We start from the raw sequence: 22,959 nt of genomic DNA, 5'->3' as shown, positions 1-22,959 counted from the left end.
GGAATTAAATAAGGAGATAAATGCAGAAGGAGGCAGAGAAATAGCAATATATATTCCGCCATCATTACCACCAGCTCCAAATGAACATGTCAGCAATGTGTTTGGTCGACCGATAATTTACTCTTTCCAACGCGGTGGAATAAACAACCTAATGAGGAGTGCACAGATAACACACAAACGCACGTCAGCCTGTAAACATTTAACCTCCCCCAGTGGAGATGCTCCTTATCCACTCTGCTGTTGCCGCCGTCCGACACTGATGGATGTGAACGCCCAACATCGACTGCTAATGCCATGCAACTTCTTTTATTTGGTTCCGTATTAATAATTGATAAACTTTTACCAGATATATAGCTGAGGGATACTTTATTTCCGTGCGACATTATGTCTGGTCTGGAGAACAATATAACTAATCACAATGTGAATGTAAGCGTGTGTGGATGGGTTTGTGTACGTTCACATGTTTGTGTTCGTTCATGTGTTCATGTGCGTTCATGTGTTTGTGTGCGTTCAAGTGTTTGTGTACAGTCAGGTGTTTATGTGCGTCCCTGTGATTGTGTGCGTTCATGTGTTTGTGTGCGTTCCTGTGTTTGTGTACATTCACTCGTTGTGTGCGTTCACGTGTTGGTGTGTGTTCCTGTGTTTGTGTACATTCACATGTTTGTGTGCGCTCCTGTGTTTGCGTGCGTTAAGTTGTGTTTACATTCCTGCATTTGTTTGTTTTGCACACACGCACACACGTGTGAACGTACGTCTCGAGGCTGCGTGCTCCCCCGCTGTGCTGTCTAACGCGGGGGGTTCTGGGGCTGGGCTGCTTGCAGACACGGCCTACGTGAGGGTGTTCATCAGCGACGTCAACGACAACAAGCCGGTGTTCGCCCAGCGGCTGTACGAAGTGGGCGTGGACGAGAACGCAGACGTGGGGCTGGCCATCGTGACCGTCAGCGCTAACGACGAGGACGATGGTGAGTCCGCACGGGAACGTTGACTTCTGTGTGCAGACTAACTATGTGCCAGGAAATGTAGGTAGCATTTCAGAGCAGTGGACAGCGCTTTATTTTAGATCTACCAACCGGTCAATCTGTCATCATAAGTTCATTTAGCACGTTGTTTATTTTTGTTTGTGCTGTGGTGTGTATGTGTGTAAATGCATAAAAGCATATATATATATATATATATATATATATATATATATATATATATATATATATATATACACACATGTTTATATTTAATGCGAGCGAGAGGGTGATTGTGAGAGAGAGGGATAGAGTGTGAAAAATGTTTTCCAATAGCTGCTGTGAAATTCAGAGTAAAATATCCTACCTCATCATCTCCTCTGTTGCAGCGATCCGGGTTCAGCAGTAATCACTCACTCCCTTGTTAATTCACATTGCGCATATGTTAAAAAAAGAAGAAAAAAGGGACCGACATGCTCCCACACAGTGGGTGGGCGGGATTTGAGTGCTAAAAGCGGTTGCTCATCCTAAGAAGCCCTTTATCAGGCATGTTTGGGGTCGTTAATCAAGTATTAATGTTGAGCGTGGGCGCGCGGAGGGTCCAAGCCGATGTACTGGTGATGAATGTCTGCAGTTCGACCAACGCTAACCCCCCCCTCCACATTAAAAGCTACATCCCTGTTGTCTGAGAGTTTAAACCCATTCCAGCTGCGATAAGCTGGAAACCCCCGGGCTTGCCTACTGTAAGCCTGTCACACCCCCAAGGGGGGGCCAGCAGCACTTTGTCGGCCAGCGTCGTGTTCCTGGTCCAGATTAGTGAATTTACATGGGATTGCAGCTACTTTTAGCCCGCACATTGATTGGTTCAATGTAGTGTACCTTCCGAGAGATTATTTTTATCAATCCCCCCACTTTTAAACCAGCGGTTGGTCTCCATGGAGACCCATCAGGGGGGTAGATGTTAAGTTATTCGTCTGGTCTACATCGACTGATGTTCCTTTGGAATTGCTCCCCAGGGGGGCTCTTCCATATAGTTCCGGATTCTTGTTTTTCGCCCTCGCGGTCTCACACTGACTCTCTCGCTCCCCGTCTTTCTTTTCTCATCTGCTTTAATTAGTGTCTGATTAGAGCTGTGAGGATAACGTACAAATGTAGCATTTAATTAAGTCATCAAAAGAAGAGAGTTAAATTGGAAAATGTACCAGTATCGGGCTCCTCGGAGGAGAGAGGTTTATAAGCTTGGTATTAGGCCTCAAGGGTATTCATTTAGTTATTTGTTGCAGGTGCAATCTAGGGCGACTATATCAGCATTAATATGTGTTCCACAGAAAGATCTAGAAGGTCAATGTCCTAAACGCCTCCGGCTAAAAAGTGGCAAACAATTTTAGATTGCTACACTACCGCTGCAGCAATTTAAAATTAATTTACCCTTTCCAGTGTGTCGGGGCGCTTAAGTTTCACTTCATATCTCAGCAGTTTTATTAGCCCTGATATGGAAATAAGAGTCGTAAAATTAAGGTCCTAGAACCCTATAACTCTTTGGCATCATCCGTGTGTTTGACGTTTGCCCCCTACCCCCCCCCCCCCCCCCCCCCCCCCCCCCCCCCAGGGGCGAACGCCAAGCTGCGCTACCAGATCACCTCGGGGAACACGGGGGGCGTCTTCGACATGGAGCCGGAGGTGGGCACTGTGTTCATCGCCCAGCCGCTGGACTACGAGCTGCAGAAGAGGTACAAGCTGCTGGTGCTGGCCTCCGATGGGCGCTGGGAGGACTACGCGGCGGTGGTGGTCAACGTGGTCAACAAGAACGACGAGGCGCCCGTCTTCTCCATGAACGAGTACTACGGCTCGGTCACCGAGGAGCTGGACGGCTCCCCCGTGTTCGTGCTGCAGGTGGGTCCGTCCGAGGGGATCGGAGGCGGTTGTGGTCTGGTTGAATGCTTGCTTCTTCGTGGTTTACAATCGCATTCAAGGAAAGTCAAGGGAGATTTTTGCAGGGATTTTATTATTTTTACTTTATTGCTTTAAATCTGCTAGTTTTGCATTTTTAATGTGTGCTGCACAGGGAACACAAACAGTAAACAGTTCTAATAACAGATAACTACTTTCATCCATGGCCGTGTTTCCGCCTATTGCATGGCTTGGACGAGGGTAGTGCTGCCTACTTTGAGGGTTGCATGGGAATCCTGCACGCTTTGTGCAGAAACAGTAAATTCTTTGAGATTAGAAATACCGCTCTCTTCCTTGAAGGTGACTGCCACTGACCCGGACAAGGACGCAGACCAGGGAGCCATCCGCTACTCCATCCACGGCCAGGGCGCTGAATCCCACTTTGTGATCAACGACATCACAGGGGAGATGTACGCCCAGCGCACCATGAACCGCGAGGAGCGCGCCGTCTGGCGCTTTGTCGTCATGGCGACGGACGAGGAGGGAGAGGGCCTCACGGGCTTCACCGACGTCATCATCAACATTTGGGACATCAACGACAGCGCACCCGCCTTCTCCTGCGCCCCCGACGCCTGCCTGGGCACCGTGGCGGAGAACTCCCCGCCCGGGAGCTTCGTCATGGAGATGACCGCCGTGGACCTGGACGACGCGGCGGTGGGCCAGAACGCCATCCTCTCCTACCGCCTCGCCAGGAACTCGCGCGCAGCGGGCGGCGCCGACCTCTTCGCCATGGACTCCAGCACGGGCACCATCTCGGTGGCGGCGGAGGGGCTGGACTGGGAGGCGGCCGAGTCGCACCTGCTGATCGCCGAGGCCCGGGACGGCGGGGGCATGGTCGGCACGGCGACCGCCACCATCGCGGTGACGGACCTGAACGACCACGTGCCGCGCTTCGCCGACGGCCGCTGCGGCGGGCGCGTGTCGGAGGCCGGCGAGCCCGACGCCGCCGTGCTGGAGCTGAGGGCGGTGGACCCGGACGGCGGCGCCCACGGGCGGCTGACCTTCACGGTGGTGGCGGGCGACCCCGAGCAGCGGTTCCACGTGGTGGGCCGCCGGGGCGAGCAGACGGCCACGCTGCGGCTGAGGAAGAGGCTGGACTACGAGGCGCCCGGCGAGCGGAGGTTCAACCTCACCGTCAGGGTGGAGGACTCGGAGTTCTCCAGCGCCGTCCACTGCGTGGTGCAGGTGGACGACGCCAACGACAACGCGCCCGCCTTCACCCCCGACCGCCACCCGCCCTCGCCGCTGTCCGAGGACGTCGCCGTGGGGACCAGCGTCCTGCAGGTGACGGCGCGCGACGCCGACTCCGGGCCGAACGGCGACATCACGTACAGCATCCTCGCCGAGTCCGACCCGGAAGGACGTTTCTCCGTCAGCCAGACGGGGCTGGTCACGGTGGCCAGGCCGCTCGACCGGGAGGCGGCGGCGGCTTATGAGCTGGTCGTCATGGCAACTGACCGGGGCAGCCCGGCGCTGACCGGCAGCGTCGCGCTCCACCTGCCGCTGCTGGACGTGAATGACAACGGCCCCGAGCTGGAGGCGGCCTACGCGCCCATCCTCTGGGAGAACAGCCCGCCCCCGCAGGTGGTCTGGCTGAACCAGAGCTCCACGCTGCTGCGCGTCGTGGACAGGGACTCTGCGGCCCACGGGGGGCCCTTCTCCCTGTCCCTGCCGCCGCCCTTCACGCCCGAGTTTCACCTGCAGGACCACGGGAACGGCAGCGGCACGCTCACCGCCCTGCGGAGCTTCGACCGCGAGCGGCAGAGGGAGTTTAATCTGCCGGTGATCATGAGCGACAGCGGCCGTCCGCCGATCACAGCCACCAGCACCCTGACCATCACCATCGGCGACCAGAATGATAATGCCCACCAGGCAGGGGAGAAGGATGTGTTCATGCACAGCCGAAAGGGTATGCATGAACCCCCCCCCACCACCATGCTTCCAGACATCCCCAGCTGGGCGTCCTTGTCATTTATTTTGTGGTGCAATGCACTTTTACAGCTACACTTGAGGGAAAGGTGTAAATTGGGGTTGTAGGAAAGGAATGCACAATGGTGCTGATTTGACACCCTTATTGTGATATCAAGATTGTTCTGAGAACAGTCTCGGCGCTCCCCCTCCCCCCAATCCACCGCCCCCTCCAAGCCTTCCCAAAAGTCTTCAGCGTGCATAATTGTTCTGGCGTTGACGTGCCGGGCGTCGCCACCTCCTTGGTGTTTGATCAGGGCCTCACGCGGTGGCGGCGGAGGTAGTTGCAGCGCCGGGCGACTCATCCCGACTGCTTTGTTTAGCCGGCTGCCGCGGCGCTGCCGCCGCAGGTCGATAATAACATAATCCATACACACTCATAGTGATATAGCCATTTCCTTAAGCTACGCGCCCTTTGAAGTACTCATCCCAGCAGTGGGATGTGCCCCACACTTATGTATAATACAAATAATACAAATAAAAATGAACAGAGGAAAGAAATGATGTAGGAAAAACTAAAAATAAAAGCATGATAAAAAAAGAAAGGAAGTCAACAGAGACTCCAGGATGAGTGTTAAAGTGTTAAGAGCAGCACATTGCGTTGAACTGGGAATACATTTTGTGTGTGTGTATGTGTGTGTTCATGTGTGCGCATGTGTGTGTGTGTGTGTGCGTGTGTCTGTGTGTGTGTGTGTGTGTGTGTGTCTGTTTGTGTGTGTGTCTGTGTGTCTGCGTACGTGTGCGTGCACGCATGTGTGTGTGTGTGTGTACATGTGAATGTGGTGGGTGTGAACAGGAAGGTTCCCTGCTGCATTAGGTAAAGTGTATGCCCCGGATCCAGATGAATGGGACAACAAGACCTACACATTGGCGTCAAGTGCCAGCAAGTACGATCTCAGCTCTTCCATTCTCCCTGTTAGTCACCGCTTAGTCACTCACTGAAATGGAAAAGCACACAAATGTGTATTCTATGTTTAACTGTAAAAAAAAATTGAAAACGTTTTGTCATAACCCAAAATATATCTTCATTCAGTCAGGGAGTGATTCAGTGACTTAAGAAACACAAATGTTGAATTTGAAATCCAATCCCAGTTATCTTAGTCCTCCTGAAGGTGAAACAGATGTGGCAAGCAGATGGCCTTAGTCAGGGAGACTGGGTGGCTATTCAGTATTTACACATTCAAAATCAGATTAGGAATACCAAATGTACATTTGTTTTATTCATGTAACAAAATTCTCACAGTTACTATGACAACTATCAAGTCCCTTTTGTATTCGCTTCAGCCTGTTTTTCTTTCTCCTTGGCTAGTGTTTCTCCCCCCCCCCCCCCCCCCTCCCCTCAGACACTTTTCACAAAATGATAATTTGCCTTCTACGTCTTCTCGGTCTTAGCTGTAACTCTGACCGATTCCTGACCTGTCTCGGTGCCACCTGCTTCGCTTTATTCTTTGTTCCCACTGGCTGTTGTGTTCTGCTAGTTGTCCTCCGTATGGCCCTTCACACGTTGTCTCCCCGCTCACAGGTACTTCACTCTGAACCAGAGTTCGGGGGCGCTGACCGTCCGACAGAACACACCAGCTGGCAGTTACTGGATGAGGGTGGCCGTGTCGGACGGCGTGTGGCCTGATGTGATGTCAGAGGTCAGGGTTCACGTCCGGGATTTGGAGGACAAGGCCATCCGCTCCTCTGCGTCCCTGCGGCTGACCGGTGCGTTGCTCAGGGAGCACAGGACGTTTCCTACCGATTATTTGTTGTTGTTGTTGTTGTTAATGCCGTTTGTGTGTTTCATTATCCACTACCTCTGTGAGCAGGGTTTCTGTATGCTTTGGATGCTGCTACTGATACAGTCCACAACCAGCTCTGTCTCTGATGCCTGTATCTCTCCGGTGAAAACAGTTAGAGGATGATGGATTTTTCCATTTGATTTACGCTCTGACTTATCTTTCCCTCCGCCGCAAGCGTGGACTTTGCCTCTCCGTCAATGCTATTGTTCTGCTGACGAGTGTCTTTGTGAGTCTGATCGTTGCGAAGGCAGAAGTTGTCAAAGCCCTCATTGGATGATAGTTTGTATAGGATAATTATCAGGCTGTCAAATTTGTTAAGACTTAATTGATAGGCTGTGGGTTTTCAAGTCATAATTCATGCGGCTTGCAAATACTGCTTCTTCCTCTGGGTTAAAATGCAGATATATCCCGTGTTAAATCAGTGTCCCGCAGCCAACCGTAGTAGTAAAGGTCAATTCATCCATGTCACGATAAAGAACATGACATTTAAAAGGTCTTTTTGTAGAAAAAACACTGTTGGAAGCTCTTATGGCTGACTCAGACTGAAAGTAATTTAAATTTTTGTAATTTTTGAAGATCCCACTTTGTCTGCTGTTACTCAGTAGGGGACACGACAGATTTGATTAACTTTCATAAATCCTATCCTCATCATCACCAATTAGTTGGATTCATCTTTTGATAAAAGTAACGAACCAGTGGCGAAAATAATTCAATTACAACGATGCTACTAAACCAAGTCTGCTAATGGACTTAAAACTAAGTGGGCCTTAATCGGCCCTTCAAGCTCTCAGTGAAGGCTCTGAAGTTCACTTCTTCCAACCCTCACACTCCTTTGTCTTCCCCAGGCGTCGAAGCCAGAGAGTTTATCGATTCCCGTGTCACGGGGAAGAGTCGGCTGGAGATATTCTGGGACTTCCTGTCCAAATCCCTGTCCGTCAGACCCGGGAGAGTCAACATCTTCGGCATCGTGGACGGAGGCGAGGCAAAGACGGTGGACCTGCACTTCTCCGTGCTGACGGACAGCGGCTACGTGCGTCCTGAGAAGCTGCATGGCATCCTCTCGGCTCACAAGAAGAAGGTGGGTGGACTCGGCTCCTCTTAACGGCCATCATTAGGCTGGGTTTGTTTAGAATTAACTTACAGTACAACGAGATATGATGTAACGCTAGTAACAAGGAGCTGGGATCATCACTAATGATGGGTTGGGGGTGGCTGTATGTACCTACCTACTGAATCTTTGTGGCTATCTCCCCGTTCCCCCTCTCAAACGTGACATTGCAACGGTTTTAGACTTGAAGAAAGGACATTGTCGGCGGACGCTTTGTTTCGAACTGTACACTGTGATTACATGCGTTATACATATGATAATTAAAGAAAGGGTATAGGTGCATGAAGTGAAGCAGGTGGTGAAAAGCCAATAATTGGAGGTTTAATTGTTGTTCGTTGCGTTCCAGTGCTGCATGGATTTGTTCGAGCCAGCCGCCCTGACCTACTTGCTAATTGCATCTGTTCTTTTCTACTGAGACAATGCCTGCAGATTAATCGAATAATAGAGAGTCCCATTAAACTTGTTTAAATGAACTGGATGTAACTGTTAGTAGCTAGTATTAGGAGTAGTCGTAGTGAGTGTTTCTGAACAACCAAACATAACACCATGCAGGAAACCATGAGAAATGTTGTTTTTTATGTAAATATACAAATCTAAATAATCACCACTCTAACGATTACCACTTTGGTACAATTACACCTGACCTTCTCCTTCTGATTGCAATCCAGGCTTTCTCTGAACAATTTAAATGAATGCTTTACGGTGGAAATGGCAGACTCTCAAATTAAGGATTGATCTTATGTACACATAGGCCGCTATTCTATTTTGTGTATGTGTGCCTGCATGTTGGTGTGTGTGTGTGTGTGTGTGTGTGTGTGTGTGTGTGTGTGTGTGTGCGTGTGTGTGTGTGTGTGTGTGTGCGTGTACATAGGCTTCTGTGTCTGTGTGTGTGTGTGTGTGTGTGTGTGTGTGTGTGTGTGTGTGTGTGTGTGTGTGTGTGTGTGTGTGTGTGTGCGTGTACATGGGCTTCTGTGTGCGTGCGTGTACATGGGCTTCTGTGTGCGTGCGTGTACATGGGCTTCTGTGTGTGTGTGTGCGTATCTGTGAACGCGCACCAGCTCGGTAACCACCGAAGCGTGGCGATCCACGTCTCCGACCACATTACCGAGGGCTGCCAAAAAACCCTTACACCCACGTAAAAAATCTGCTGATTGAACCCCATCATTCTCTCCCTCTCTCCCTCTCCCTCTCTCCCTCTCCCTCTCCCCCTCTCTCCCTCCCCCTCTCGCCCTTCCCCTCTCTCCCTCTTCCCGTTCTCGCTCACCCTCTTGCCCTCTCTCCCTCTTCCCTTTCTCCCTCTCCCTCTCCCTCCCCTCTCTCCCCCCCTCTGTCGCCCGTCGCTCCGTCCCCCCTCCGGCAGCTGCAGTCCATGCTGAGAGCCAACCTCAGCCAGGTGGAGGTGGACAGGTGCGCGGCGCGCGCCGACTGCAAGGCGGCGGGCGGCTGCTCCACGCGGCTCAGCGTGGACGACACGCCCACCCTGGTGGACGCCGGCGGGGGCTTCTCCCTGGCGTCCGTGACCCTGGTCACCGCGGCCACGTGCGGCTGCTCGGCGCGCGACCTGCTCCGCCGGCCCTGCTCCTCCTACTACCCAGGGAGCCCCTGCCTGCACGGGGGCACCTGCCTCGACACGCAGGACGGCTACAGGTGAGCCCGGAGCCAGGACCCTGGGGTCGTCGGCGGGGCGCGGGGGTTGGATGGGGGGGCGAGGGGGTTGGATGGGGGGGCGAGGGGTGTGGAAGGTTATGGCGCTGGAATTAGGGAGACTTAGGCCCAATCCCATTTCTACCCCTTACCCCTTCCCCTTACCCCTCCCCCTTGTTTTGAAGGGGAAAGGGTAAGGGGTAAGGGGTAGAAATGGGATTGGGCCTTAGTCTTTTATCGGCAAGACCTGTGTTGTGGGCGGGTGTGCATACTCGTGGTTTTAGTCATAGGCGGTTTGTAACGTCGCGTACGGCGTGTGGAAATGATTTGAGCGGAAGGTAGCCTTGGTTAATGGAGTAGGATGAGCAAATAGAAGAATAGGTGTAGAAGGTGAGCAAATGTTTCAAATTAGGAGTTAACAATTACCCATTCTCTGAATCATATGTATCATTAGGTTATTGGTTTATTATAAATATATGACAGTGTTTAATATAGGGATATGACTAAAATCGCCATGTTCCTGATGTTTTATTTATTATTTGATATTGTGTAATATTTTCTTTTAAACTATCAAGGTAACCAAGCTTATTAGCTGAGGGACCTTGAAAAATTGACTTAATGCTAGCGATCAATAGGAAGGCCTTCACCTGGGGTAAATAGGGTCCTTAGGGAGGGGAGAAGAAGTAGCATCTGGCTAATTTGATCTCACACGTCACGCCTAGATGAGTGAAGGACAGAAGGCTAACTTATACCTACTTCACACTGTTAAATAACTCTTCCTCCATTCTTGATTATTTCCATTCAATCACATAAACCTAAGAGATTGAGCTTAAGTGGTGACCTTATGGTCACTGTGATGGTTACTGTGATGGTTACTGTGATGGTCCCTGTGATGGTCACTGTGATGGTCACTGTGATGGTCCCTGTGTTGGTCCCTGGGATGGTCACTGTGATGGTCCCTGTGATGGTCACTACGTTGGTCACTGTGATGGTCCCTGTGATGGTCACTACGTTGGTGACTGTGATGGTCACTACGTTGGTCACTGTGATGGTTGTAGGATGTCCTCTGTGTGGTTGTAGGATGTTCACCGGTACGGTCACTGTTGTGGTCACTGTGATGGTGTTAATGGTTGAAGGATTGTCACTGTTGTGATCATTGTGATGGTGGTGTTAATGGTTGTAGAATGATCATGAGCTGGTCCAGGGCTGATAACTGGTAGTCATCATTTGTTATTGGTGATGGTAATGGATGGTCTCAATAATCAACCTTTAACAAAACAAAGAAAGGACAACTGGGCACATGTGCCTTTTTAAATGGTCAAATTAAAAAGTGGCAAAACTACAGTTTGCCTGTAGCTGACCGGTTTCATGGGCTTCCACCTTTGTTGTAGTAACTGTGATGGGGTTATATACCAAAGAGTTTAGCGGACTGGAAGATCAACTTCAAGAAGTGCTGTCAGTGGAAGACACAGAGCCGCTGTGAGGAGTCCCTTTGAGTCCCTGACCGAAGGCAGAGATGCTTCCTTCATCCAAAGGAAGTGTCAGGAACTCTTGGAAAATCCAAAGGAATCCACTTAAATCAAGATCCCTCTCCATCTCTCCAGAGTTGAGATTGTTTGGTTCTCAGGATTAGGTTTAAAGCACTTTTCAGCTGTGCTTGTCAATCGTTTAATGATCACGAACTGAAAAATTGAACACGTGGTGGTTGGCTTCCAGTAGGTAGATGAATATGTTGTCAAAGTGGCACTCCAATGTATTTCACAAAGGTATGACAGCCCTCAAATAAATTCATAGCTTTTTTATAATAGCTTTGAATTCACCTCTTTGAAATTCTAATATTGCATTTCAAGTTGAACCTTTTCAAAAACAAAAATACAAAAATTCACGTTTCAGATATTCATAATACAGTATTCATTACTCATATTCAAGAATACGGACTGGATAATTCAAGCCATGAAAATTCAAACTGCAGACCAGGGCATTCCAAGGACAAGACCCAGCAATCGAGGCTGAATGCATTCAAATCTACTGCCGTCTTTTCATTCAAAATCATTTTTGAAATGGTACTTCTGGAAATCTTGTTTTCAAGGCAAGATTGTCACAAAAGAGTGTCTAACACATTGTTGACACATTGTTAACACTTTCTAAAGAGTTAATTACTAAGTTACACTTGAAAATAGTCTTAAATAAATGGTCTTATATAGACCAAACCGTTACCTGATTATCTTCTTAATCTTTAAACAGATTAGGAGTTTCTTACTTGTAATTATTTGCGTAGGAATAATGTTTTATCAATTTTGAAATCACTGTGATACACAAGTTAATTAATGCTTCAAAATTGCAGTTATTTGAAAGTGCTTTCATAATTTGTGTGGTATCCCGGAGGGAAGGAATAGGGATGCAACTATACATTTATCTGTCATGTGTGTCCTCACACCATTACAGTATAAGTACAAATAATCGATCTTTGAGGGTGGGTTTCAGAGGGCTCAGAACCATGCATGCCACGGATAACAGGAAGTCTTACACAGCATCTGATTGAAATTGTCCATCAGGAATAGGAGGGGAGGGCGGGGTGTGGGAGAGAGAGAGAAACACCCACAGCCGCAGCAGCACTCTCATTGGGATTGTCACGGTTCACCCTAACTCGGATGAAAAGAACAGCGCGGAATAAGGTGGCGGTGTGCACTCGGTCCGTCTGTCTTAGTGTCTGTCCGTTCGTCTTTTTCGCCGTTCTTCTCCCTGCCTGTCTGTCTGCCTGTCTGTCTACATATGTATGCGCGGTGCAGAGGCATCCCAGCACGTCCCGGCGGTGGGACTGGCAGGATCAGGATTCCTGACATGTGTAGCCCTGTCTCTGCAGAATAAACAGCGTGGTGGGGAGAAACAGCCCTTGACGGCTTTCGGCGTACACAGAGCTTTCTCTCCCCCTCCTCAGACGCTGCATGAAAATAGATGGGTTTGACATTATCAGTAAAGCCAGCCCGTTGCCTCTCATGCCTCACCCGGTAATGGGGGACAGGAGCCCCCCCCCCCCCCCCCCCCCCCCCCCCTTTCTACCCGTACACCCCCCCCCACCGCAACCCCCACAGCTCCCCCCATTTCATGATTGAAAGGGACGTTTTTCGTCACTGGCATGGATCTCGCACTGTGTTTCTCCATCTGCCAATTGTTAATGCCCGCAGTTATGAGGATACATACAAATGGGAAAGGTGGATGCATAGTGACACTGGAGGTGGGGGGGGGGGGGGGGGGGGTTATGTGGTTAATCTGTGACAGCTGTGATCCTTAACGCTGTTTCCGATTATAGTAGATAAGTGAGAGAAGGAAATAAGGTGGGGGGAAAAAAGCAATTGCATTTATCTTGAGGAGAGAGAGAGAGAGAGAGAGAGAGAGAGAGAGAGATTCAAATACGAGGAGCTCAGGAGGGAGAGACAAAGATAAACAAAGAGAGAGAGAGAGAGAGAGAGAGAGAGAGAGAGAGAGAGAGAGAGAGAGAGAGAGAGAGAGAGAGAAACAAATAGAACCAGACAGAGCATAGAGAGAGACACGGACTGTAAAAATCAGCATGGCTATGGTGAGCGTCTGAACGTAAGAGGAATTGAATTAATTATGTCCTGACAATGGAGACAAGACGTGCAGAGCTGGATTCGTCTCCAGTGGCTTCAGCACTGCTAGATAAGAACTTAGCGGAGAAACACTGTGTTCATACTTAATTGACGTAGTGGCACAGGGAATATTCCGCTCTTTGTGACTAATTCAATAGAGAAGGAAAAAAAATAAGAAAAAGGTAGCCGTTTTGTCACAGTTTTCGAGCGTAAAGGGGGAACTGCCCTGGCATACAACCCACCGGCATCACCCCCTTTACGTTGAACCCATGGCTCGAAAAGAGAGACCGATACACTGTCAGCTAAAAACGGAGAGATAATCCATGCCTATTCTCCCCACATTTAATAGGGTTCTGTTACTTCGTGTGCTCCAGGTGCCGATGCCCCCTGCAGTTTGAGGGTCCTGATTGCCAGCAGACTGGAATTAGTTTCCTGGGCAACGGCTACGCCTGGTTCCCTCCCATGAAGCCCTGCTTTGATAGCCACCTCTCTGTGGAGTTCATGACCGAGGAGGAAAACGGAGTGCTGCTGTACGCCGGCCCACTGGCTACGCTGCTGCCCGGGGAGCCCGAGGACTACATGGCCATAGGTATGGGAATAAAGAGGCTCCAGACACAAAAACACACACGCAAACACACACACACAAACACTATCCCCCCACTGAACTCCTCACTGGGCTTCAGTGTGTGTGTGTGTGTGTGTGTGTGTGTGTGTGTGTGTGTGTGTGTGTGTGTGTGTGTGTGTGTGTGTGTGTGTGTGTTTTTGTGTCTGTTTGTCTGTCTGTTTGGGTGTGTCTGTGTGTGGGCGTGGGTGTGTGTGGGTTTGTTTGTGTTTGTTCGTGTGCTCTGGTATTTTTGTGCTCCAGTGTGCGTGTGTTTATTCTCCAGTGTGTGTGTTGGTGTGTCTGTGTTTGTGTGTGTGTGTGTGTGTCTGTCTTTGTCCATTTGTATTTGTGTATTTCTGCATGTGCTCTAGTATATTTGTGCTCTAGTTTGCCTGTGTATTTTCTCCATTGTGCGTTTGTGTGTGTGTCTGTGTGTGTGTGTGTGTGTGTGTGTGTGTGTGTGTGTGTGTGTGTGTGTGTGTGTGTGTGTGTGTGTGTGTGTGTGTGTGTGTGTGTGTGTGTGTGTGTGTGTGTGTGTGTGTGTGTCTGTGTGTGAAACCGTGCCTTAGGAGATGTATGGGAATAATTAGCTATGCCAACAGAAGCACAACCTTGGGATAGTATCATGAGACAATACTTCTTTGCTTTAATGTGTTGCTGCACGTGCACCATTCTACGTGTTTTCCTTTCTGTGATTTCCTAATGAACCCTTTGGGGTAGCGCGTCTCAGTGCAGTCACTTGTTTTTTGTTCAAATGTATTTACTGCTCTGAATAAACTGTCTGTTGAAGAGTACCTCGGGGATTTCTCCACCTAGTCGCTATCTTCTCATAATTTTTGGTAGTGTTAAGGACAACAATTTTTGAAATTGCTTCAGTATGGAGCCAGAACTCTGCAGCAGTTATCTGTGAAATGAGCTGCAAAGTAACCCTGAGGGGCAATAGCGCCCCAGCCAGTTACGTCCACTAAACTGACAGGCTCAGATTGTTATTATTAAGTGTATGACAACATTATGGAAAGGATCCCTACTCCAACTTTTACTCTTCACATTGTGTTTGTTATTGCCGGCCAAGTCTCGCTCAAGGTAAGGTCTCCCTCTAAAGTGTGGTTGTAGCTTTGTTGCAGGAATGACAATAGGGACAGGAATGTCCCCATTGTCATTACAGCCTCAACTCTCCTTCACGCAAATCTTTTAGATAAGTGTTATTGCAACCAAATACTGCAGGTGATTTGATCATTGGTTATCTCTTTTAATTTGTGATAGCTTAATAAACACCACGGGAGCATAAGGCAGCGTCGCAGACTATTTTTCCTCCGCAGTTTTTCCTCTGGCAATTGCCTTCTTGCAGTAATTATTTTCTGTGAGTTTATCAATTTTCTACCGTTTGCATATGGGATGGTCCGCGAAAGGTCTTGACAACAATTAAGGGGTACACCTCCAGTCAAAGGTTGGGAACCACTGTTTTAGATAACAAGTCACTAAGCTACCCTTTCTGTAGTCCAACACAGCAAACCCTCCTCTCTCTCCAGCACTCTATCACGTTTCCACCGTTCTCCTCCAGCAACTCCACTCCTCTTTAAGCCAGCCTTGGTAAAACACGGTGTTCATAGCTGTATTTCTCTTTCGGGATCCTTTCCATAAAGTTGTCAGACTCTGATAATAACAGTCCGAGCCTGTCAGTGGCAACAACAGGCACTTTGAGAGGACCTACATTGACGGGCGCTATTGCCTCAAAGATTTAAATTGCAGCCCGTCTCACAGATTACGGCTTCAGCGTTTTCGCTCAATACTAAACCAATTCCAAAAATTGTTGTCCGCATTAGTCTCTCAGAACCAAAATGATAGGCGAAACTGGGTCCAGGCTGAAAACCCCCGCAAAGTCATCCTTTGCATTTTGAATGGCACCAGGTTAGAGCTAAAGATGAAAAGAAAACCTGCGGTGTGCACATATACATCATTGACCCACTTTGCTGATAGAATCACACATACCAAAGAAGCACCTTCTAAGAAAACATTATATGTTGCACATAAATTATTTCTCGCTCACTCACATCACATGTTGGGACTGACTTAAAGCTGAACTTTGAAGGCTATTGCTGCTATAGCTATTGATTTCTCTCTCTCGTCTCCTTCTTTCTGGCTTTTCTCTCTTACTCTCCCCTCCTCCGTCTCACATGCATAAAAGCGCACACAGAGTCATACAGGCGTACACACAGGCATCCATGGTGCAATCTTCCATTCCTTCCCAGGCTCCACTCCCCTGATGATTTCATTTTCAACATTAGGGCTGGCGGCTAGATGTAATTATCATTTGGTTTTTTAATTTAATTTTGCTTTATTATTTGATGTGCTTCTGCTCTATACTCTGTCTCTCTCTCACTCTGTTACGTCCTGTCTAGTCGGGGGATTGTCTATCAGTGGTTAATGTTTTCTGCTCCTTTTTGTTGGTTTGTTGTTCCAAGGTTACCTATTTTTAGCCCCCATCAAAAGTTTTCATACTATTGCCGGAAAAAGAGTGTGTTAGTTTGGATCTTTCCAATGGCATACTGTTGTACATTATTTATCTTTGGTTTAATTGCACATAGATAAAAGCCTAATGCTAACCTAGTTATGAGCCGTGTTCCAAAGCCTAATTATCAAATTCAGCTTTCTTTTATTAATTCAAAATACTTTTCTCTAGGACGAATTAGTGAGCTGACAACTCTCTTGCTCTGTTCTCTCTCTCCCTCTCTCTCTCTCTCTCTCTCTATATATATATATATATATATATATATATATATATATATATATATATATATATATATATATGTTTCTCTATGTCTCTCACCCTCTGCCCACAGAGCTCATCGGTGGAACGCCCAGTTTAAAAGTCAACCACGGCTCAGGGACGCTGGTCCTTCAGCTGCCCAACAACGTGGGGGTGGCCGACCGACGCTGGCATCGCCTGGATGTACGCAGCAACAGCAAAGTAAGATGGCCGCGCTCTATGTCCTCTACAGCGCTAAGCTGGTCCCCGGTATGGTTGCACTTCTCACAGGCTCAATGTGAAACACCTGAGCGGGCCACGGGTCCCTGACTTCCACCACCTCTCTCTCCACTTCCGCCCAATTTAAAGGAGGTGCGCTTTACCCTGGACCGATGCTCCAGCGCCATCGTCATGGAGACGGAGGGTGTGGACTCGTGGGCCATGACCGAGGACCGGTCTTCCTGTGAGATAAGGGGCATCACCCCTAATCGTGACAGGTAGACGATGCAGAGTGATTACAGCCTTCTCAGGGTCCTTCAGAAGGGAATATATATATATATATATATATATATATATATATATATGCTGTATATATATTTTATATACATATACACCCTGGTTCTCGGGAATAGACAATTGCAATTGCACACAATTGCACACAACCTACACCCAACTTTTGATTCATAGAAGAGTGAGAGCTTGAATTACAGTCCCTGCTTCCAATGGATTCTCTACGCCGGTGCTGGCATTTACGGTTCCATTTCCCCTTCTATTTCTGGAAAAAATAAAAGTGCAGGTTAGAGCTATACAGTCACCTCTGGCCACTTCAGACCAAAGGTCATGCGCTTTGAATACACGTGCACGGTTTGTGTTGCCACAGGTACGTGGATGGGAGTACGGTGCTGCAGCTGGGAGGGGTGGACCAGAACCTCACCGGCTACGAGTTCCCACAGCTCCGGTACAAGCACTTCACGGGCTGCATGAGGAACTTGGCCGTGGACAGCAGGGTACGGCGCTGGTCACAAAAGCTCCCAATCTCAGGGCTCTAACGAGATCCTCATGGGTAGAACTCCTCCAAAAAAAGGTGGTGAATTGATTGCAAGAAAAAAAGCGAGTGTGTTTCTCTCCGAAGTGTTTGCTCTTGACCTGTTTGGATAGCGGGCTGCAAGGTTGCCAGAGGATTCCACTTCAATAGGAATATAAATTTGCGCTCAAGGCTACACTGGAAGATTTAGTACATGCTGAGGTCTCATGCACACTTCACTCTCTCTCTCTCTCTCTCAATCGCTCCCCGACAATTCCCCAGTACTACCTTTTGAGCTGAAGGCAAACAGAGGAGGTCGTAGGCAAAGATGAACACAATTTAAAGAATGTGTTGGCTCACATTCTTCTCCTACACCTTCAATCCCTCCTTTCACGTATTTTCTGCCATTCAGTCGAGGGACCATTCCATGTCATAACTCTGGAAAGGAAGTCACTGAATAAACGTGATGAACTATTTATACAATGGACTCGCAGAGCAATTTGACAAAGAATTAGATACCAGAATGAGGCTATTTGATAATGGGCCTATTAAGTTTGACAGTGCTAAGTTATTCTAAACTCTCTCTCTCTGTCTCTCTCTCTCTCTCTCTCTCTCTCTCTCTCTCTCTCTCTCTCTCTGTCTCTGTCTCTGTCTCTGTCTCTCTCTCTCTCTCTCTCTGTCTCTCTCTCTCTGTGTGTGTCTCTCTCTCTCTCTCTCTCTCTCTCTCTCTCTCTCTCTCTCTCTCTCTCTCTCTCTCTCTCTCTCTCTCTCTCTCTCTCTCCCTCCCGCTCTCTCTCTCTCTCTCTCTCTCTCTCTCTCTCTCTCTCTCCCTCCCACTCTCTCTCTCTCTCTCTCTCTCTCACCCCCCTTGTTGACCTCACCTCGTCCCTCTTGCCCGTGTCTCTCCCTGCCTGTCTTGCCGTCTGTCTTGCCGTCTGTCTTGCCGTCTGCCTTGCCACAGATGTATGACCTTGGCTCTCCGGCGGCGGCCGTCCACACCGTCCCCGGCTGCAGTCTGACGGACGGACCCTGCGCCCGCGCCGAGCAGCCCGCCCTCTGTGGCGAGAAGGGCCGCTGTCACGGAGAGAGGGGAGAGAGGGGAGAGAGGGGAGAGAGGGGCTCCTCCGTGTGCCAGTGTGGGCCCGGCTACACGGGGCCCCGCTGTAAACAAGGTGGGCCGGGGGACTGCTCTCGCCGTCCCCTCTGTAACGGCATCTGTGTGTCTGTGTCTGCTTATTCTTTCATTTTATGAAACTTGACGCAGCATTGTTTGTTTAGCACACGTAGTACTTGCTTGTGTGTATGTGTGTGTGTGTGTGTGTATGTTTTTATGTGTTTTATGTGTCTCTCTTTAATACACATGCTCTCTAGCACTCTCTCTCTCTCTCTCTCTCTCTCTCTCTCTCTCTCTCTCTCTCTCTCTCTCTCTCTCTGACTCTCTCTCCCTGTCTCTGTCTCTCTCACTCTCTCTCTCTCTATGTGTCTCTCTCTCTCTCTCTTTAATCAACATGTGTGCTCTAACCCTCTCTCTCTCTCTCTCTCTCTCTCTCTCTCTCTCTCTCTCTCTCTCTCTCTCTCTCTCTCTCTATGTGTCTCTCTCTCTCTCTCTCTTTAATCAACATGTGTGCTCTAACCCTCTCTCTCTCTCTCTCTCTCTCTCTCTCTCTCTCTCACTCTCTCTCTCTCTCTCTCTCTCACTCTCTCTCTCTCTCTCTCTCTCTCTCTCTCTCTCTCTCTCTCTCTCTCCTCCTACCAGCCGTGCCCGAGTTGTCCTTCGGCGGCCGGAGCCACGTGCAGCTGCAGCTCCTGGGCTCGCTGCCCGCCAGGCAGACGCGGCTGCAGGTGGGCGTGCGGACGCGCTCCTCCAGCGGGGTGTTGGTCAGCCTGATCTCCCCGCAGCAGAACGAGTACCTGCGCCTGGAGGTGGGTAATGGCTTACCCCGCCCCCCCCTGCCGCCTCTGAAAGCTCTCGCTGGTGTGTTATTTGCGGGGCTCTCATTATGGTGATTAAGGCCCAGGCAATCAAAGCCCAGTGTGATGTGCCTGTCATTTTCTAAAAACGGTGACTAATATCTCAGGGTTAAATACACAGCGGTGTGCTTCGCGGATGGAGGGGCTGTCTCAGCAACGGGGTGATGACATCTTTATGTGCTCTCTGAAAGGTCCCTCGGCGGGTGTGGGACTGGGCTGGGACGGAGCGGAGTGTGTGTGCACCGGCGTGCGGCGTCGTAGCCGTCCTCCCGCCACCACAACTCACTCTGAAGTGGCGGTGCTGGCAGCCGCTTCCCTTGTCGTTAAGCAGGGCTTAAGTGAGGCAGAGGAAAAAAGCACACCCCCTGTAATTCAGCTTTAATGTGTAGGGTGGGGGTTGGGGGCTTGGGGCTGGGGGGGGGGTGATTACCTCTGGTGATTATCTCATACACGAAATGAAAGCAGTTGTTGGTTTTTTCCAACAGACGACAGGTGGTTGTTTTGCCTCGTTGCCAAGTAAATCTCAACAAGAGGTTACCCCATCTTGGCGCAGGGTGTGGCGACGACTTTCAAATTAGAGGGCTCTGGGTGTGGCCCCTTGAACCTGCCCGCAGCCCACATTTAGGAGGCGGTGAGGCAGGATGCCTGACACCCTTGCCTGCACCGACACAGTTCACACAGGGAGCTCTGGTAGGCGCTGCTATCCTGTTAGCCAATAGACTTTGAGGTGTCGGCTCTTGATGCCAACTGTCACTCTTTACTAGCTCAGGGCTCTGTCTGCATCTGTCCGGCTGTCTTCCAGTGACCCGTTTTTCAAACATATACTTGGGTGAGATGAGGGAGGGGGGCGATGTTCAAGCACCATACTTGTCAATCATGTCTTGAACATTTGAGCTTGCTCGTATATGGAAGATATAGAATGAAAGTTTGGGAGGATAAGAACTCTGGTGTCTTTATTTCTTTGAGCCAGTTTCACCATGAGGGCAAAGGAGGTCCTGTGGTCTTCACTGTCACGGGCAGTTCTTTCAGAAACCACTCCAGTTCTGTAGAATAGCATGTGATGTCGGTCGTGCGGCAGCAGACTGAAGCCTTTCAGCTTCCTTGTCCTCTCTAAGCTCTTAGAAACACTTGTCCGTCTGGTGGGCCTGCTAAAATCCTGCAATCATTTAACGCACCGTATCTCCCAACTCTTGTCCCCACTGAAGGACGAAAAAAAAAATTGCCCGAGCACACGCTGAATAAATCGCCAGACTTTGTTTGTCGGTTTTTTCTGCATTTAACGTATTTCCTTTATGAACTATATTTATATATACATATTTACACTACTGTTCAAAGGCTTGGGGTCACCCAGACAATTTCCTGTCGTCCATGAAAACTCCCACTTTTATTCAAACATTTTCACGGTGCTAACATAATTGTACCATTGGAAAAAAAAAAAAAGTGCTTTTCTTTCAAAATAAGGACATTTCGAAGTGACCCCAAACTTTTGAACAGTAGTGCATGTAGGCATTTCCATTTATTTATTAGTTATTTTATCTTTGTAGAACACTTCCCACAAATCATGCAATCCCATTGCGACTCCCATTGTGGTAACCCTTCATCACTATAAAACGCCTGATTGAGAGACCAATTGAGGAGGTTCTGTTGGATGAACTGAAGGACAGACCCGCCGTTTTAAGGTGGTATCGCTGAGTGCCCAACAGACATCACGCGTTGGGTTATCTTCCCCCTAGTCTTTCCAATTAGGACCGGGGCAGGTGCTTGGTGCTGCGGTGTGGGCCTCAGCCCACAGTCGGAGACTATTGCCTTCGCTCATCCTTAACTGCTGCAGATAATTGTAGCTCCCTTTTAGACGCTCCCATCGGGCCGACCGTTACAAGCAATGTTTATGTCAGGTTAGCACCGCGGTCACAGAGTTACTTAATTAATTCCCAGTGCTAAATTGTTAAACGTTTGTTTCACAGGCAGATTCCCTGTTAGTCATTTTGAAAAGCATTTTCTGTTTTCTGTTGGCTTCCTGAAGTCAACGTGGGAGACGGCCTACTTCGGGGGATTGTTCGGTTCACTTCAAGAAATGTTCGCTTGTCAACAAAATTAGCAAAATGTTTTCCCCTCTACCGTTTTTTAAACAATGATGCCAATCTGACAAGGAGACCAGACGTGATAACAACCCTAATGACAAATGAGGACAGCTCAACGTCGATTTATTTTCAATCAACGTTGCAATCAAAGTAAATAATATACACATCAGACTAATCAAGAGATGAAACATGAAACAACGTTAAACAAGTGATTGCATTGATTATTAATTGCACTCCGTTTCTGTGTACGGTCTGATAAACGGAAAGCTTGGACGTGTGGACCACATGGACCAAAGTTCCGCTCTGTGTCTCAGGTGTTCCAGGGCCTGCTGTCGGTCCTCTTTAACCTGGGCGACGGAGACTACAACCTCACGCTGCCCCACCACCGCGTGGACAACGGGGACTGGCACGAGGTGGAGCTGGATCGCTACGGCAAAGAGTTCACGCTGCGCTTGGACGGGGGCGGAGGACAGAGAGAGGTCACCGCGTCGCCCGGGCGCAGTCAAGAGCTCATCATCGACCAATCAGCGGTCATGATTGGGAACGCCCTCCCCTCCGGACATAACCGCAGCTTCCTCGGTATAACTGATGAATGATTGATGACATTCATTACGTTTATGATTGTATTACATTACTGCGCTGTAGGATGTCTTTGCTTTTTACAAAGCTCAGAGCACCAGAGCTGTTCTGTATTCCATGACACAATAGTGTATCTGAATCTCACTGAATAATGAACCCAATAATTATTTGAAATGATAATAAATTGGCATGGTATTTATGATCTGATAGGTTTATACATAGGTGAGTTTTTAGGTAGGAGAGGAATTTATTACAGATCAATGCAACTACGTAAACATGTTTATGATGATTAATTTGGTGTGTGTGTGTGTGTGTGTGTGTGTGTGTTTTCTGTATTTCTGTTTGTTTCCATGAGCCTCTCTGAGTTTGTTCCAGCCTTAGCCTTAGCATACGGTACCCCTTTAGCGTTTTTTCTGACGCAATCCCAGGCTTTATGTATCCTGTTTAGATAAATAATTTATTTAGCAGAGAGAATGAACTGCCTTACATCGGCTTGTGTCCTGGACAACCAAAACCAACCAGCCTTTACCATAGATCAAAGAATTAGGCCTGTTTGACGGTGATGGCAACGCCATGTAAATCCGTGCACGGACAAGACGTGTAGCCTAAGGACAAGTGCCCTAATGGCTCTATTGCTGGTGCAAATTGAAAGAATTTAACGACTTTAAGAATTCCCTTTCTTCTCTCTTATCATCTCCATGAATCATCTTCTGATCGGTTCTCCTCCTCGTGGCTCTCCTCCTCTTGTCAGTGCTCGCTATTCATTTGCCCTCTATGATGTATTTCTCTCTCTTTCTCTCTCCCTCTCTCTCTGTCTGTCTGTCTGTCTGTCCGTCTCTATCTCTCTCTGTCTCTCTGTCGCTCTATGTCTCTCTCTCTCTCTCACTCTCTGTTGCTCTCTATGTCTCTCTCTCTCTCTCTCTCTCTCTCCCT

General features: G+C 48.8%; 1 protein-coding gene across 2 annotated transcripts in view; it reads left to right on the top strand.

The window, feature by feature from the left end:
• LOC115551145 (neural-cadherin) overlaps positions 1 to 22,959 on the top strand; it is a 92,046-nt gene that overhangs the window by 60,004 nt on the left and 9,083 nt on the right. For both annotated transcript variants that reach the window (XM_030366700.1, XM_030366699.1), the window contains exons 16-29: positions 822 to 965; positions 2,569 to 2,852; positions 3,210 to 4,818; positions 5,674 to 5,764; positions 6,400 to 6,584; positions 7,507 to 7,739; positions 9,130 to 9,416; positions 13,396 to 13,610; positions 16,466 to 16,593; positions 16,741 to 16,868; positions 17,252 to 17,378; positions 18,357 to 18,567; positions 19,152 to 19,318; positions 21,762 to 22,026. In XM_030366700.1, coding sequence (XP_030222560.1) covers positions 822 to 965; positions 2,569 to 2,852; positions 3,210 to 4,818; positions 5,674 to 5,764; positions 6,400 to 6,584; positions 7,507 to 7,739; positions 9,130 to 9,416; positions 13,396 to 13,610; positions 16,466 to 16,593; positions 16,741 to 16,868; positions 17,252 to 17,378; positions 18,357 to 18,567; positions 19,152 to 19,318; positions 21,762 to 22,026 — 4,074 coding nt within the window. The remainder of the gene's footprint in view (positions 1 to 821; positions 966 to 2,568; positions 2,853 to 3,209; positions 4,819 to 5,673; positions 5,765 to 6,399; positions 6,585 to 7,506; positions 7,740 to 9,129; positions 9,417 to 13,395; positions 13,611 to 16,465; positions 16,594 to 16,740; positions 16,869 to 17,251; positions 17,379 to 18,356; positions 18,568 to 19,151; positions 19,319 to 21,761; positions 22,027 to 22,959) is intronic.

The sequence above is a fragment of the Gadus morhua genome, chromosome 9, assembly GCF_902167405.1.
Source record: "Gadus morhua chromosome 9, gadMor3.0, whole genome shotgun sequence".
NCBI lineage: Eukaryota > Metazoa > Chordata > Actinopteri > Gadiformes > Gadidae > Gadus > Gadus morhua.
The sequence above is the reverse complement of the archived record's forward strand: the minus strand, read 5'-3'. Positions and strand labels throughout refer to the sequence as shown.